This window comes from Anomaloglossus baeobatrachus, chromosome 8 (assembly GCF_048569485.1).
Source record: "Anomaloglossus baeobatrachus isolate aAnoBae1 chromosome 8, aAnoBae1.hap1, whole genome shotgun sequence".
Classification (NCBI taxonomy): domain Eukaryota; kingdom Metazoa; phylum Chordata; class Amphibia; order Anura; family Aromobatidae; genus Anomaloglossus; species Anomaloglossus baeobatrachus.
Window position 1 is genome coordinate 89517446 of NC_134360.1, and position 18482 is coordinate 89535927.

The following is an 18482-nucleotide window of genomic DNA, read 5'->3' on the forward strand; positions in this document are numbered from 1 at the left end:
TGCGATTGTACGCCATTATTGGTGGCCATCCCTTCGCACGGACGTCGCTGCTTTTGTCTCTGCCTGCTCCTCTTGTGCCAGGAACAAGACGCCCAAACACCTGCCCTATGGCCGTCTTCTGCCTCTGCCGATACCCACAATTCCGTGGCAACACATAGCGATGGATTTTATTACGGACTTGCCATTATCCTCTGGACACACAGTCATATGGGTCGTGGTGGACCGGTTCTCCAAAATGGCTCACTTCGTCCCTATGGCTGGACTGCCCTCTGCTCAGGAACTCGCGGAAGCCTATATACATCACGTCTTCCGCTTGCATGGTTTCCCATCCCACATCGTGTCCGACCGAGGAACTCAGTTTACCTCCCGCTTCTGGAGGGCGCTCTGCAAACATCTGGGTGTGACTCTGGACTTTTCTTCTGCTTACCATCCTCAGTCTAATGGCCAAGTGGAGAGGGTCAATCAAATCTTGACCTCCTTCTTACGTCACTACGTCAACGCCCATCACGACGACTGGTCCACGCTTCTACCTTGGGCTGAATTCTCACATAACCACCACATCAGTGAGTCGTCCTCCAAATCTCCCTTCCATGTAGTTTACGGACTTCAACCCTCCGTCCCGTTGCCTATATCCCCTTCATCGGATGTTCCGGCTGCTGATACTGCAGTTCGTGACTTTGCTACCATTTGGGACTCTGTCAAAGCGTCTCTTGGGCGCGCTTCCCAGCGGATGAAGAAACACGCTGACAAGAGACGTCTGGATCCTCCGTGTTTCTCTCCTGGTGACCTGGTCTGGCTTGCTTCCCAGTACATCCGATTGAAGATACCTTCCTACAAGCTGGGCCCTCGCTACATCGGGCCGTTTAAGGTCCTCAGCAAGATCAATGAGGTATCCTACAAGCTACAGCTCCCGGCCACGATGAGGATACCCAACTCCTTCCACGTCTCTCTGCTCAAGCCGGTTGTCCTTGGTCCCTTCTCCGCTGCTGCCAGTCCGGCCCCTCCTCCTATTGCCGATGATGACATCTATGCGGTAAGGGATATCGTGGCCATGAAGACCGTACGAGGTCGACAGTTCTTCCTGGTGGACTGGGAAGGGTATGGTCCTGAGGATAGGTCTTGGGAGCCCAGGGAGAACGTGGGCACTCCTCTTATCCGTGCCTTCATGTCCCGGTTGCGGGGAGGGGGGCGTGGGAGGGGGGGTACTGTCACGCTCCCCGGGTCCTCACCCCCGTTCCCCGGCTCACCTGCCACGCTCTCCGCTCCCCAGTCACCGGATTCCGTCCGTCCCAGGGCCCCGGGCCCCCGATCCCGGCGCCCGACAGCTTCCCTGGTCCGGGCCGGCTCCCCTGCGTCCTCCTCGCAGCCTCCTTCCCTGGCTTCTGGCACCCGGGCGGCGCGCATGCGCATTAGGGCGCGCGCGCGGTCACTGACCCTTTCTTAAAGGGCCAGCGTCCATTAACAGGAAATGAGGTTGCACAGGTACAGGGTATATAAGGGGTCATTGTCCAAGGGGGCGGGGCCTGATCTTCGTGTTCCCTGAGCTAGGAGTCAGGTCTCCTGGTGTTACTGTGCTCGTACTCACCTATCTCTCTTTGTAGAGCCGTGCCTGCTTCGCCATCCAGTCTGCCGTGTCCTGATCCCCGCACGCTGTCCGTCTGCCATCTGACAGTCCGTACCATCCCGGATCCCTGCGGTGACCCGTCATCTTGCTCCAGAGGTTCCGGACCCCGCCTGATATCACCTCGGCCTCCGAACCGGAGCTACGTCACCAAGACCACCTTCTGTGACTCCGTGGTCCCTGGGACTCCTCCGCTGCCTTCACTTGCACGGACTGTTCTACTGCCCATCAGTGCTTCAGCTGCCGGACTCCCTACCACCATCTCAGAGAGTTCGGTCCAGTGGATCCACCTCCTGGGTCTGCCCGACCGCCCGGCCGTGACACTATCCCTACACCCAAACCCCTTTCACTCACGGGCGAGGAGCGCCGCTCGAGTTCCCGGGATCCGGCCCATCGCTCAAGCCACCGAGCAGCGGCAGGCCGCGGCAGCCGGACCCGAGCAGTGGGAGAGCGCGGCGTCCCCTCCTCCGCCCGCAACAGTCACATTTTCTAATGTGACCATACACTGTGATCTCAAGATGTAGCAGAGCCGGGATCATCATGAAACCTCGTGTGGATTACATCGGACCTGTAGAGTGTTTTGTGGTTAATAAATTGGTGAAAGAGGGTGTTAGAATTTTTCTCAGTATTTTGTGTTTATTTTTATTTACAGGGTTAGTAATGGGGGGTCTCATAGACTGCTCCCAATTACTTATCTCAGACTTCATGACAGCTGTGATTTTTTTTTTTGACAAACCACAGCTGTCATTAACACCTAATTGCCATTGCACAGCGCAATCAGGATGATCCAGGCAAAGTGCCAGGATTGTCGCATCTAATAGATGCGACAATTCTGGGTGACTGCAAGCTGCTAATTGTAGGATGGGGATCCCAAATAACCATGGGCCTCCCTTGCCTGAGAATACCAGCCCCTAGCTGTCCACCTTATGTTGTTAGGTATCAAAAGTGGAGGGGACTGCAAGCTGCTTTTTAATAATTTATTTTAAGAATTTAAAAAAAGATGCATGGGGTCCTTGTATTGTATTTTGATACATGGCCAAGATAACACTCACAGCTGAGGGCTGCAGCCTGTAGCCAACTGCTTTGTGTCCTGGGTACCAATATATGGGGAACCCTACTCCATTTTTTTCAATTATTTATTTTTCCACTCCACAACCAATCACAAATGTCAGCACACCTGCAGCCTTACTGCAACCAATCACAGATGCTGTCATAGAGGGTGGGTGGGGGAAGCAGTCAATATGCATGAAAGGTAGTGAGTAAACCTGGAAGTAGTGTGACAGCCGTGTGGGAGACTTCGTAAATATAATTCTCCTGCTTTCATCTCTATTTTTTTTCCTTTTAACTTTTTAGTTTTATCCGGTGGCTGAACCTGAAGAGTGACATGGACTTCCTTGAGAAGTCAGTGTTTGGGGTCCATGTCTGGTACGGCCCCATCCTTAAAGGTGATGTCTCAGCTCATTCTGCGCCCTCTCCAAACTGACTGTGGGTATAAGTTATATGAACACAAGTGAATATATAATGCATCTCAATAAATTAGAATATCGTCAAAAAGTTAATTTATGTCAGTAATTCAATACAAAAAGGGAAACACATATATTATATAGAGTAATTACATTGTGATCTATTTCAAGTGTTTATTTCTGTTAATGTTGGTGATTTTGGCTTACAGCCAATGAAAACCCAAAAGTCATTATCACAAAAAAATTATAATAATTAACACAAAAGAACACCTGCAAAGGCTTCCTAAGAATTTTAAATGGTCCCTTACTCTGGTTCAGTAGGCTACACAATCATGGGAAGACTGCTGAATTGACATGTGCAAAAGGCAGTCATTAACATACTCCACAAGGAGGGTAAGCCACAAAAGGTCTAAAGAAGCTGGCTGTTCACAGAGTGCTGTATCCAAGCATATTAATGGAAAGTTGAGTGGAAGGAAAAAGTGTGGTAGAAAAAGGTGCAAAATTTGGGGGAGATTCACAATGAGTCGACTGTTGCTGGAGTCAGTGCTTTAAGAGCCATCACACACAGACGTATCCAGGACATGGGCTACAACTATCGCATTCTTTGTGTCATCCCACTCATGACCAATAGACAATGCCAGAAGTGTCTTACCTGGGTCAAGGAGAAAAAGACCTGGACTGTTGCTAAGTGGTCTAAGGTGTTGTTTTCAGATGAAAATAAATTTTGCATTTCATTTGGAAATCGCGGTCCCAGAGTCTGGAGGAAGAGTGGAGAGGCCAGAATCCAAGCTGCTTCAGGTCTAGTGTGAAGTTTCCACAATCAGTGATGGTTTGGGGAGTAGGTCCGCTGTGTTTTATCAAAACCAATGTCAGCACAACCGTCTACCAGGAAATTTTAGAGCACTTTATGCTTCCCTCTGCCATCAATCTTTTTTGGAGATAGAAATTTCATTTTTCATCAGGACTTGGCACCTGTCCACACTGCTAGAAGTACAAATACCTAGTTTAATAACCACAGTATCACTGTGCTTGACTGGCCAGCAAACTCACCTGACCTAAACTCCATGGAGAATCTATGGGGTATTGTCGAGAGGAAGATGAGAGACACCAGACACAACAATGCAGACGAGCTGAAGACTGCTATCAAAGCAACCTGGGCTTCCATAACACCTCAGCAGTGCCACAGGCTGATCAACTCCATGTCACGCCGCATTGATGCAGTAATTAATGCAAAAAGAAGCTCCGACCAAGTATTGAGGCATTTACTGGACATACTTTTCAGTAGGCGCCAACATTTCTAAGCTTAAAATCATTTTTTCAGTTGGTCTTATATAATATTCTACTTTTCTGAGATAATGACGTTTGGGTTTTCATGGGCTGTAAGCCATAATCAACAATAACATAAATAAACACATGAAATAGGTCACTCTGTGTGTAATGACTTTATAATATATACATTTCCCTTTTTGTATTGAATTACTGAAATAAAGTAACTTTTTGATGATATTCCAATTTATTGAGATGCACTTGTATACATTTTAGTAACACAGATGCTGTCTTGTTATAGAGAATTCGTCTGGACGTCGAGGCAGTGGAAATGATCTTTCACACCAAGAGCATTTCCATCCTCAATCGCTTATCACTTATAAAGTCAACTTCTCAGCAACCGAGCACTGATTTAGGGCTCTTGTCCACTTGCGATTTCCATGTGCGAGTTGCGACCCGATAATAAATCGGATCGCACTCGCACCAGTGTTAAGGTATGAGGCCGTGTCCTCTTGCTAATTTTTTAACGGCACAACTCGTGCTCTCCGTGAAATCGCAGCATGCTGCGATTTGCACCGAGTCTCAACTCTCACACCCCCATGCAAGCCTATGGGAGCGAGAAAAAAATCAGAATACGGGTGGCATACGCATGTCACAAGGATCCTTGACACTTGCATACCATGTCAGACTGGCTACCGGAGAAATCTCCAGTAATACCAGGCCTGGCCGCAGTTACATGCACTGAACTCCGGAGCTGTCACCTGAGCTCCAGACTGCAGCCTGGACTGAACAGCGAGCGCCGAGTGATTGATTCCCCGGCGATTTCTGTTCAGTTCATGACAGCTGCAAACAGACCGGGCTGAACTCCGGAGCTCAGGTGACAGCTCTGGAGTTCAGTGCAGGTAACCGCGGCCAGGCCTGGTATTACTGGAGATTTCTCCGGTAGCCAGTCCTACGCTGCTTGCATAAACACTAACATAGCACTCGCATGACGCTCGCATGTCATACGGATTCTATGTGAGAAAAAAAAAACCATCATACGCAGACCACACGCAGGACACTCGACTCACATTTGTAGCCGACTATCGTAGTGATTTTTTTCACGCAAGAGGACAAGAGCCGTTAGGGTAATAAAGGTATGGATTCATTTTTGTTCTTATACCCTCTACACACATGTAATCAGTTTGTGGGGTAAAATGAGCTGACAGATTACATTTTTTGTGCAAACCAAATAAACAGTGCAGCCATTATTATCCAAGTTTATGAGTTTAGTTTTACGTGGCACTTATTGTCCCATGTCTGGTGTATGGTGATTTTTTTTTTTTAGTTTTTAGCAATTGATGAAAAATGTGGATCCATCCTCATTCTCCAAATAGATCTGAAAAAAAAACCCCAAATGGTATATTGTATAAAGTAAAACGTAACATAAAACCCCAAGCATTTTCATGCAGACGGGAATACCTATTTTTCTTAGTGAGGAATTGAAAATAATAATAATAATAATAATAATAATAATAATAATAATAATAATAATAATTATTATTAATAATAATTATATATAATGTTATTAAAAACAATATAATCTTATACTGTTCTTTGTGTTGTATTATTAGGGCACCATTGTTGTCACAAACCTGTCCTCTGTACTGAAAGATGACCGAGTATGGAAGAAACCCTTACAGTTTTATCCTGAGCATTTTATGGATGTAGATGGAAAATTTGTAAAGCATGAGGCATTTATTCCATTTTCTGCAGGTAAGAAAATAAAAGTCAAATAGATAATACACTGCAATATGTAGAATAACCAAAGTGTCATTATTGGCTAAAGACTCTCAACAGATAGGCAAATGTAATTTCAGCATAAAAGGAACATTATTTCCCAGAATAATTCAGACGTCGCTCTAGATGACATTGCCTATGTTTATATGTTTATTAAATCAAATAATTTTAATCAACATTTTCAAGGGTGTAAACTGTACAAAATGAAGTAAAAGGATCCCCCTAAGAAACAAAAAAGCTCACTCCCTTCACCTCCTCCCCTAAGGCCTGTGACACACATCCGTGCCACTGGCACGTGTTTGTCATTTTTTACATGTACCGGCAGCACGGAGACACGTTAAGCAATGCTACCCTATTGTAGCAGGCACACACACGTAAAACCACACGGAACGTGTGTCCGTGTGGACATGTGTGTGTTTTTTAAAGCGCTGACTTGTCAGTGTTTTCTCCCGCAGCACGGGTGTCACACGGCCCGCACCCGTACCACACGGGTGTAGTGTGGATGCGGTCCCGTGTGATACGCGCCGGAGAAAACACACGTGTCAGTGAAAAAAAAAAAAAACATTTACTCACCTTCTCCTGCCCTCCTGTCTCTGCCGCTGCTGCCTCTTGCTGCCGACCGCCGCTCATTATTCTCATTGAATATTCACTTCACTGCCTGGCAGCAGCAGCAGCAGCGGGGAGACGGGAGGGCTGGAGACCGAAGATCAGCACCACGGACAGCAGCGCGGACAGCAGGAAGGACCAGGTGAGTATGTTAATTACCGGTTCTACGTGTACTATCGCGGATAGCAGACGTAGAACACACGTGTCCCGCACGTACCAGAGACACGTACTTACCTGCACGCAACACGCAGGGGAAATACGTGTCTCTCGGCACGTGTGTGATTTTCACGTGAATGTGGCAGAGGCCTAATACAAAGCCTCAGCCTATTAGATCATCCAAAAGCAAGGTCTAAAAGGCTGCCTGTTAGTACTGACAGACTGGGTAGTGCACTGTCAGGGAAGTACATAAAAGATATTTATTAAGTGATAAAAAATAGTTGTATGTACCCAAAAATTGTATGAGCAAAAATATAGCTTGTTCCGCAATAAAAATAAGCCGTCAAACAATACTGTCTATGGAAAAATACAAAAGTTATGAGTAGTTATCAGAAAATTGTTACCCCCTCAAAAAATATTGTGTTTAGTAATTCTTGTGACTTTTAGCATTTTCACAACAGTTTCACATACAGCGGGAACATGACGCCACAGCTCTTCTAATTCATGACAAGCTATGGGATACCATATGCCAGATATCTGACTCCAGTACCTGATGCACACCACTTGTCAGACTTTCTAGATTTATGAAGCTGTGCAACACTTTGCCATTATTTTCAAATGTTTTTTGACTTGTCTGACTAGGGGGCTTGGCCTAGTTGAAAAGGGGTGTGGTGTATTAAGATGGCATGCCTTAACATGCAACACAATTATTGCCACAAGAGCTTTCGCCTGAAACATTGATGCCTGGCAATGGTTGGTGCTATAAAAGCACCATTCATAGGCTGGTGCTCGGACATAGAGATGTCAGCAGCACCAACTCTGATTGGTGCAATCGGATGATGAGGTCCAATCAAACCGATCAGTGAGCGCAGTCTGTTCTCTCAATGACTGCTCTGTTCTGCCTCACTCTAGCTGAGACATGTGTAGAGCGGTCATTGGGGCTGTTCTGATGATGATCTGTTGGAACTTATGGTGCCACAGACTATTTTAGTCTGTGAAACCTCTTCTACTGCTGCTGTTTGAAGACTTGAAGAAAAGGAGATAGAAGACGTTCCTGATCTGTTCCTGTCACCTGCTTTTTTCTAATCCACCATAATCACCTTTTCCCCCTTCACCCCTCTCCCTAACTCCTTCCCCAACCCTCTTCTGCCCCTAGGACTCTAACTGGGCAGCGGCTCAGAAAAGTTGAGAGCAGAGCCCAACATAACGAAAACATGCGCGTGGTCAAGTATAAGAACAGTGTCCTTTTCTTGACCACAATACATGGTAATGGCAACACCCCCACTGCAGTACGAGGTACCACTACACAGGTCCACAAACCAGACTCTGTCCTATTAGCTGGGCAACATTTCCGCGGTAAAGTCAGCCTATTTGGAAACAAAGGATGGTCAGGATAAAGGTGCAGTGTTGTCCTGACAAATCTGACCTGTGCATAAAAAACTGTTTCAAACTGTACCAATCATCCATGGATTACTACATTTATTTCTGATTTATTGTACAACCTGATGTACTCTGCACATCTTAAATATGTCAACCTGATGTACACTGCACAACTTATATACTGTATACCAATCCAATACAATCAACACAACTTACGCATGCCAAGCTGTTGTACTCTCCATACTCTAAACAACTTGCACATGCAAACTTGATGTACTTTAAACAACTTACACATGGCAACCTGATGCACTCTTCACAACTCGCATATGCCACCACATTATAACATTCATACACAAGGACAACACTAGATCAATTCCAATATAGGGTCACTTGTGGGGGCTCTCTACTTTTTTGGCACGTCAAGGGCTCTGCAAATGTGACATGGTGTCCATAAACAATTCCATCAAGTTTCCACTCCAAAATGTTACTCCTTCAAACTGGAGCTATAACAGTAGTTTTCTACCACATATAGAGTATCGGCGTGCTCAGGAGAAATTGCGGCCGGATGGAACGTTGCCTAGCACGTTTTTTCGTGCGGCAAAAAAAAACCGCATTGCGCCGCATTCGGCCGATGCGGCGCATTTTTCAATGCATGCCTATGGCCGCCGGATGCGGCAAAAACCACATCCGGCCGCCGCATGCGGTTTTTGCCACTGCGCATGCTCAGTAGCATGCCGCAAGCAGCAAAAACCGGACGGGCCGCATGTGAAAAACTTATGCAAAGGATGCGGTGTTTTCACCGAATCCGTTGCATAGCTTGCACAGCCGGATTGAGCCGCACAGCTCAAGCCGGATTTGTGAAAGCAGCCTAAGGGGTTAAAGAAAATTCACAAGCTTGTCCAATAAAAGTGCCGTACGTTTTGTGCCATTTTCCGAAACCTCTAGCGTTCTCATTTTTTGGGATCTATGGCTCAGTGATGACTTATTTTTTGCGTCTCGAGCTGACATTTTTAATGGTACCATTTTATTTTTGCGCAGATGCTATGTTTTGATCGTCTGTGTTTGCATTTTGCGTAAAACTTGCGGCGACCAAAAAATGTAATTTTGGCGTTTGGAATTTTTTTGCCACTACACCGTTTACCAATAAGATTAATTGATTTTATATTTTGATAGATCGGGCATTTCTGAACGCGGCGATACCAAATATGTGTATATTTATTTTTTTTAACCCTTTAATTTTCAATGGGGTGAAATGGGGGTGATTTGAACTGTTAGTTTTTTTTTATTTTTTTATTTTTTAAAACTTTTTTTTTTACTTTTTTTTTTTAGTTTTACTAGTTTCCCTAGGGGGCTATAGCGATCAGCAATCCGATCGCTCTGCTCTATCTGCTGATCACAGCAATACAGCTGTAAACAGCAGATATGATCACTTCCTGATTCATTCGGCTCCGGGCCGAGTGAAAACAAAAGTGACTCGTCATAGCTACAGGCGTCATCACATGACCCTGTGCTACCATGGCAACCACCGAAAGTCACATGATCCAGCACGTGACTTCCGGTGGGGCCGGCGGTAAGTGAAAATCATGGCCGCGTGCATATACATCTCGCTGCCAGACTTTGGCAGAGAGATGTAAGGGGTTAAATGTTGCGAGTGGAAGCGATTCCACTCGTAACATGCAGGCACACATGTCAGCTATTGAAAACAGCTGATATGTGCACCGATCGCCGCAACCTGCCCGCGGCAGGGGGTGGGGTTTAACGTTACACGCTCCATGACGGATAGATTTGTCAAGGGTCGTGAAGGGGTTAATAAACTTCTTGAATGTGGCTTTTAGCAGTGTGAGGGGTGCAGTTTTTAAAATGGTGTCACTTTTAGATATTTTCTGTCATATAGACCTCTCAAAGTATCCTCAAATGTGATTTGATCCCTAAAAAAATTAGTTTTGTAAATTTTGTTGTAAAATTGAGAAATTGTTAATAAACTTTTAATCTTCCTAACATCCTAAGAACAACAACAAAAATATGTTTCAAACATGATGCTGATGTAAAGTAGACATGTGGTAAATGTCATATAATAATTTTTTTTGTGTGACAGAACGCTCTGGTTTAAAGGCATAAAAAAATAGAAGTTTGAAAATTGCTAAATTTTCCAAACTTTTGCTAAATTTCAGATATTTTTAAAAAATATATATTTTTATAAATAATATTTTATCAAATAGACACAAAATATTGTTCTATATTGTCCACTAACATAAAGTACGAGGGGCGATCCAAAAGTAATGATTATCAATAATAAACACAATGAATATATTAAAAAAATATATATATTTTTCAACATGGTCTCCTAACAAGTCTATACATTTAGTCCATCTCTTTTCTAAACTTAGAATTCCCTTCGAAAAAATTTTTTGATCTTGACCCTTAAAAAAATCCCCAACAGCGGTTATCACGTCGCTATTGTCGTCAAATTTCTTGCCCGGAGGTGTTCCTTGAGGCGAGTAAAGAGAAAGAAGTCACTGGGGGCTATATCTGCCGAATAGGGGGGGGTGTTCCACCAGTTCAAAGCCCGCTTCTTGAATGTTTGCCATGGCAACTGCAGCTTTGTGAGCCGACGCGTTATCTTGGTGAAACAGCACTCCAGCCCGCAGTTTGCCGCGCCTTTTCTCCTTGATAGCCTCCTGCAATCTTCTTATTTGTTCTGCGTAGTAGGAGCCCGTAATAGTGGCTCCCTTCTCCAAATAATTCACCATAATAATTCCTTCAGCGTCACAAAAAACAGACGCCATAACCTTCCCTGCTGAACTTGACACTTTGAATTTCTTCGGCGTCGGTTCGTTTCCATGTCATCGATTGTTGTTTAGTTTCGGGATCAAAGTGGTGGATCCAGATCTCGTCCATGGTCAAAAAATGTGACAAAAAATTCTCCTTGTCTGCTTGGAACTTTTTGAGATTTGCTATTGAAATGTCAACTCGTTTCTTCTTCTGCTCGTCGGTTAACATTTTTGGCACCCAACGCGCGGAGACCTTTCTCATATGCAATTCTTTTGCAAGGATTCTTTGAATACTGCCATATGAGATCCCTGTGACCTCAGCTACATGCCTGATAGTCACTCTTCGATCTGCCAATACAACTTCAACTTTTTTCACGTTTTCTTCATTGAGGGACGTGGATGGGCGTCCTTCACGATGTTCATCTTACATCGATGTTCTTCCCAGCTTAAATTCCTTGGCCCAGCGTGCAACTGTGGAATATGGAGGAGAAGAGTCCCCCAATGTTTCCACTAAGTCGCTGTGTATGTCTTTGGTAGTCATTTTTTTCAAGTAGAGGTATTTGATGACAGCTCTGAGCTCGTTTTTTTCCATTTTGATGTTCACTCCTCGGCAGTTCATATTCAAATGAATGTAGCTCCCGGGAATCGTGGCCTATTTAAGTGATTTTTTTTTCCTGGACTAGTGGGTACCTAAGAGAAAAGAAAACATTTTATTTTAATTTCTGTGTGCAATAGAAATAACCGATTATCATTACTTTTGGATCGCCCCTCGTACAATGTGTCACAAAAAAAACCAAACAATGAAATACTGGGATCTGTTGAAGCATTCCAGAGTTATTATCTCATAAACCGACATGGTCAGAATTGTAAAATATGGCCTGGTCAGACTGGGTGGTGAAGGGTTTAAAAGGAACCTGTCATTTGATTCATGCTGCACAAACCATGAACAGAGTATGATTTGCACAATTGCAGCCAGTTATATTGCTCTTTGAAACGCTCCGATGTTTCAGAAAAGATATACTTGAAAGATCTGGCCGCTGCAGGTAATTGACAGGTGTATCCCATGGTGAGAAACCTATCAGTCATCTCTAGCAGCGCTGGGGAGAGTTGGCTGAGAGCTGCGCTGTAGACGTCTACTCTTTAACTATTTCTCTGGACTGATCATTAAGCTACGTGCCCATGATGAGGTTTTTTAAGTATTTTTAAGTCAAAAACGCAGTGCCTTACAGTTCCAGAAAGTGGATAGGATTTGTAGAAGTCTCACGCCCACTGTGCTTCTGTGTTACTCAGTGTAAATTGACCTGTGATGCATATTTCAAATCTGATCTGAAGCATGTAAATTTCTATCGAGCTCTATGTATGGATTTCCCCATAGACTTCCACAGCAGAAATACACCAAAACACGTGTAATCCGCACATGACTGTATCGATAAAGTTCTGTCAAAGCCAAAGACCAGGAACTATTAAAAATGAAGCAACTTTTTATTAAAGTATGATATACCAAAAAGATACAGAAGCTGCAGTGTCAAAAACGCGATGAAGAAAAATACAATCAATAATGCAATGAAAAATGCAAGTAACCTAATTCACAGAATAGGTGCAGAAATTCTGCAACATGAAAAATTCACCAAATGCTCATTATGGGAACATAGCTTTATATGGGTTGTCCGAGTCTTTAGCATTGATGGGCTATCCTTACGATTGGTTATTAATGTCTAATTGGCACCCCCGCCAAGCAGCTATTCTCTGTGTCGCCAGGAGGAGGAACTACTCAGTTGTGGAGCTGCATTGCACAGCTAGGGTCAGCAGAATAGTGGCCAGATACTGCACATCCGCTCTCTACTGATTTGAATACGGGCGGATATGAAGTACCCAGCTGCAGCCACTATATATACAGTTGATGGAGCTACGTAGCTCTGCCACTTAGTTCTGGGCTCCGGCAGCATCGGGAACAGTTGATCGATGGGGGTGCCGAGTATCACATTCCTGCCGATTAACACGGATGGGCTATCCTCAGGATAGGTCATCAATATCTGAAGTCACTGAAAAAATGTACCTAGCTGCAATCGTGCAACCAGGCTCTGATTCAGGCTGCCCATGATTCGGGCAGCATGACACAGGTGACAGGTTCCCTGTAAGACTGTCTAGTCTAAGTTTTCACTGTTTAAGAATTAGACATTTCTGATAAATATGATTAATTGTTAATCATCTCTGTATCGCTTTAAAAATTATATATTTTCTTCCTAGGCCGTCGGGCTTGTCCGGGAGAACATTTGGCCAGAATGGAGCTCTTCCTTTTTTTCACCACCCTCCTGCAATCGTTCACATTTCAGATACCTGATAAGATGCCGCGTCCCCAGGAATCACCAGTACTGGCTGTAACACTCTGCCCTCAGCCTTTTACGCTTTGTGCCATAGCCAGATAACAAGATATTATACCACACTTGATGATTGTTGTTTAATCTTACTGCTGCCTATGAATTGATAAGCATGAGCTAAATAATATTGATGCTCATATTAAAGAAATATTTCTTTAAGAAAAGTGACTTAATGAGAAGTGTTGTATAAAAAATAATATGCTAAATAACAGGTTAACTTCATAGTTCTTTAGCTCAGCTAATACTTTTATTAGTTTTTGAGGGTCATTTTTTGCACTTCATCTAGAGATTCAGCAAAAAGCTCATGCAGAGCTTAAATGCATCATAACGTATCTCAACATAATTAACACATATGTACTATATATGGGATCCGTCATCATACTATCATACGCTATTTAAAGAGGTTGTCCAACAATAATAAAATAAATATATAAATATGGCGCACGACAGGGCTTTGAGGTAGTCTGTTTCGGGCAGTATCTTTCCTGGGACGTATCACAGGTGGCCGTTGCCTGGTTCCATGACCCTGGGGGTCGCTTAAAAGGGGTTTTGTAGAAAGAAAAAATAAAATAAAGAGTTTTTGTGACGCCACTTGTGGTATGCGGCTATATGGGGAAAGCCACCGCTGCAAAGTCTCTCACTGCTGGGGCTGGTGGTATTGGGCAGCTTAGGTGTGATGGCTCTCCACAAGTAGAGCTATGCCCCAGGGGAGGATGATGGTGATGGTAGTATCTAAGTGCAGACGTGTTTTTAAGAATTCAGACAACACAGGGGCTGTGGTTTAACTTGTGATTTACTCACTGGGTTGGAGTTGCTGCTATCCAGTTTGTGCTGGTCTTTACCAATCCGGTATTCCCTTTGTTCCAGTACCGGTGTAGTGAACTGGTGAGCTTTACTTCCATGCACCCAGTAGTAGTCAGTGGGTCCCCGTGGCTTGGAGCGTTTTTGGGGTCCCCCTCCTGTTGTCTCCGTCCTGGCCTATACGGCAGGCAGCTTGGACCTCTCTTGGGTCGGACCTCTGTCCCCGTTCCAAGGTTCCCTCTCTGCTGCTGTGCCGTGGACACTAATGTCGGCAAGGTCCTTGATGGTCCCCTCACCGGGCAGATTATAAGGTGAGCCTAAAGCATCTTCCTGAACTAGGACTCTGTACCCCGTCGGTGCTCTGTCCAGTGAGTACTTGCTCCGTACTCTCCCCTGGCAACCGTACTCCTTTTTACTCAGTAGTCACGCTACACTTTCCGTCAGCATGTCAACCTCTGACTGGCTGTCTGTCTTTTCACTATTCAACTCTCTCTCTGACAAGATGTCTGTCATCCATCCACTCCACTGACTAGCCCCTCCTCTTCCCAGGTCTCTGACTAGTGGATTGGATGCATCCCAGACAATAGGTGACCACCAGTCAGGTCCATCTCTAGCTTGTCACCCAGTCTGGGGAAAAGGGCATGGATTTGTGTGTGTTGTGGTAGTTACCATCACTGGTCTTGCAGGAATCCGGGGTTGGATGTAGTACCCTGTGGCACGTGACACTCAGGGGCGTCACATAGATAGATAGATAGATTAATCATATACTCTTTCCTGCACCCAGTGGATCCACTGCAGGCCACTCTGGAGGTAGGTCTGTGGTTACTCCAGAAGCGGTTGATTGGGACACTGATATCTTCCGACCCCTGTGCAAGAAGTTTGTCTGAGCCCCTCGCCCTTTACGACGACAGAGGTAGTGATTATATGTAATATATGTATGCATATATATTATAAAATATGGGACACTTGGCTGAAGGACTGGATTGGTCACATGCTCCTACATCAACAGTCATTTTATTACAGGAAATCTGTCTGGCTTTTTTCTATGTAATCTGAAGACTGCATGCTGCCAGGGTTAAAACATAGAACTCAAGGATGCATGTCTTGTCAAGTTATGAGCTGTTTGTCTTCAATGTCTGTGTTAGCTTCAGGACCTTATCATTGCTGGACTACATTGCCTCTTTCCTGGCAGTCCGGCACGACCTCTAATGTGATTAGCAGATCACTGTCTATAGAGATTGTATATAGAGAGCCTGGTGTGTGTGTGTGTGTGTGTGTGTGTGTGTGTGTGGTGCTTGGGGGGGCAGTTCTTTAAGCTCTGCTGCTTTGCTAAAGCTAAAAACTCTGATTTTGTCAGAACCACTGCATCCAGTAATCTAAGTGATGCATCATTGGATTCTTTGCCTACATCATGCTGTTCTCACATGAGGTAGCAAAAACCTACTGGCAGATTTTCTTTAACAAGAGATGCCATGTAATAAGGACAACACTATACATAGCTAGGGAAAATGATACGTAATAGAGGATGTCACTATGGAAACTATGAAAAAAGGGACAGCACTATACATAAGAGAAGCCATTATATAATAAGTGCTGGTGAAGGTCATAAAAAAGAGGACACAATGAGATCGCAATATACACAATAAAGAAGATATTCGTTAATAATGGGACGAGGCTATATATAATAAGGTAGGTTGTTTTTCATTTTTTTTATTCCTTCTCCATCTTGTTAGACCTTAATCATGACATCTTCCAGCCAGGACTCAACTTACCGCATTCCTGAAAATAACAAGGTCGTATGTACTGTATACTGTATATATACAGTGCCTTTACAAAATATTCATACCTTGTGAACTGTGGCACCCCTGAGGCTTCAGTCGCCACAGAGGTACTGCACCTCATCCAGAGGTGTGGTATTCCATCCTGGGTATGGAGGAGCTCATCACCGGTTCACACAAAACACAACACTCTCACTCAGCAACACCTCTTCAGACATGGCAAGGGCATATTAAACCCGAAGCCAGGCCAAGGGGGGGGGGGAGTCTCAGGAGTGGGTACACAGTAGTGGAGTGTGGAGAAAGTGAGGGGTTGGAGAGGAGCAGTAGAGGAGGAAAGACCTGTGGTCTGGAGCTGGCGCAGCTCAACCAAGGTGCAAGACAGAAGGAGTCCTAGAGACCATGGGAAGTGCAACATCCTCCTGTGGCCTTGTTCCACATACATTCTTTGGGTGGAAGCACTTTGCCGCAACTCGGGGACTGGACCCTAGGCTAGAGGAGATGAACCTACGTACTCCACTAGTTAAACCAACGGCTGAGGTGACTGCAAGCCCCGAAACCACATCCGCACATAAATTAGCTGTACGGTGACCCCAAAGGACCAAGGGATAGAGCTTAACGCCACCCAAAAGCATCCGCGACCACCGGCTCAGGACTCAGAAGACGTGTAGGCCATGTGGGGTCTCCAGCTGCAGACACCAGGAGGCCATGTGGGAGCTCCAGGTGCAGACAGAGAGAGGCCATGTGGGGGCTTCAGGTGCAGACATAGGGAGGCCATGTGGTGGTTTCTGCTGCACACAGGGAGCTTCTGTAGTGGCTCTAGCTGCAGACAGGTAAGCCATGCGGTGGCTCCAGGTGCAGACAGGGAGGCCATGTGGGGGCTCCAGGTGTAGACACAGGGAGGCCATGTGGGGGCTCCAGCTGCAGACACAGGCAGGCCCTGTGGGGGCTCCAAGTGCAGACACAGGGAGGCCATTTGGTGGATCGAGCTGCAGAGACAGGAAGGCAATGTGGTGGCTCCAGCTGCACACAGGGATGCCATGTGGTAGCTCCAGCTGCACACAGGGATGCCATGTGGTGGCTCCAGTTGCAGACAGGGAGGACATGTGATGGCTCCAGTTGCACAAATGGAGGCCATGTGGTGGCTCCAGCTGTACACAGGGAGGCAATGTGGTGGCTCCAGCAGCATGCAGGGAGGCTATGTGGTGGCTCCAGCTGCAGACACAGGGAGGCCAAGTAGGGGTTCCAGTTGCAGACACCGGGCGGTCATGTGGGGGCTCCTGGTGCAGACACAGGGAGGCCATGTGGGGGCTCCAGCCAGGTGCAGACTCAGGGAGGCCATGTGGGGGCTCCAAGTGCAGACACAGGGAAGCCATGTGGGGGCTCCAAGTGCAGACACAGGGAAGCCATGTGGGGGTGAAATGAGGAGCCAGGGTAGCCTCTGGCTGTGTAGTCGTGGCAGAAGTGAATTCAAGGCACACCACTGGCTCCATCACTCCTTCAATGTTGGGGACTGACTTGGTGGGACAGTGTGTGACAGTGTCTTCGTCGGATGATGCACAAACAGTCCTCAGGCAAAAGCTGGGTATAATAAAAGATGACATTTATTGGCACAATACAATCCGGTCAGCAGAATTCGGCACTTTCTGTGGAGCTGGGGACAACCTGCCCAAACGCGCCCTCTGGTGGGGATATGCCCTGGGTACTCCGCTTCTCCGGGCTCCCACTCCTAAGTCAAGCACACACTGGACCCACACCAGCGGATTCAGACCTTGAGGTTACGTTCTCCTCCGTTGCTCCGGCGTCCCCTGATGTTCCGCTCACACACACACTGCCACCGATGTTCACACACTGCTGTCCCGAATCCCAACCCAGCACGCACACACAGACCTTCCCTAGACATCCAGCCGACTCCTCCTCCCCGGTGGCAACAGCCGTCCCACCCGGCCACTAGGGGGTGCCCTAACATTGCAATACAATACAATATTAAAAGAAATACAACATTTTTATTAACAACATTTCCGGTCCTTTAGTAGGGGTTATGAGCACCCACTACAGGGGCTCCAAGTGCAGACACATGGAGGCCATATGGGGGCTCCAGGTGCAGACACAGGGAGGTCATGTGGGGGCTCCAGGTGCAGACACAGGTAGGTCATGTGGTGGCTCAAGCTGCACATAGGGAGGCCATGTGGTGGCTCCAGCTGCACACAGGGAGGCCATGTGGTGGCTCCAGCTGCAGATAAAGGGAGGCCATGTGGTAGCTCCAGCTTCAGACACAGGGAGGCCATGTGGTGGCTCCAGCTTCAGACACAGGGAGGCCATATGGTGGCTCCAGGTGTAGACGCATGGAGTCCATGTGGTGGCTCCAGCTGCAGACACAGGGAGGCCATGTGGTGGCTGTGCTGCCCCCGTGGAAGCAGCTGAGCTGCTTGGATTCGGTTTCGCTGTGGCTCGAGAGTCTCCGGACCCGAGGGTCGTGCGGCCAC

At 46.1% G+C, this 18482-nt stretch overlaps 1 protein-coding gene across 3 annotated transcripts in view; it reads left to right on the forward strand.

Annotated features, from left to right (window-relative positions):
* Positions 1-13850, forward strand: part of LOC142249911 (cytochrome P450 2D15-like) — a 106055-nt gene extending 92205 nt beyond the window's left edge. Inside the window, exons 7-8 of one of the 3 annotated variants that reach the window (XM_075321887.1) lie at positions 5964-6105; positions 13290-13850. In XM_075321887.1, the coding sequence (XP_075178002.1) occupies positions 5964-6105; positions 13290-13468 (321 nt within the window). In that variant the 3' untranslated portion in view covers positions 13469-13850. The remainder of the gene's footprint in view (positions 1-5963; positions 6106-13289) is intronic. The other 2 variants (XM_075321886.1, XM_075321888.1) reach the window with 2 other exon arrangements.
* Positions 13851-18482: the final 4632 nt, after the last annotated feature.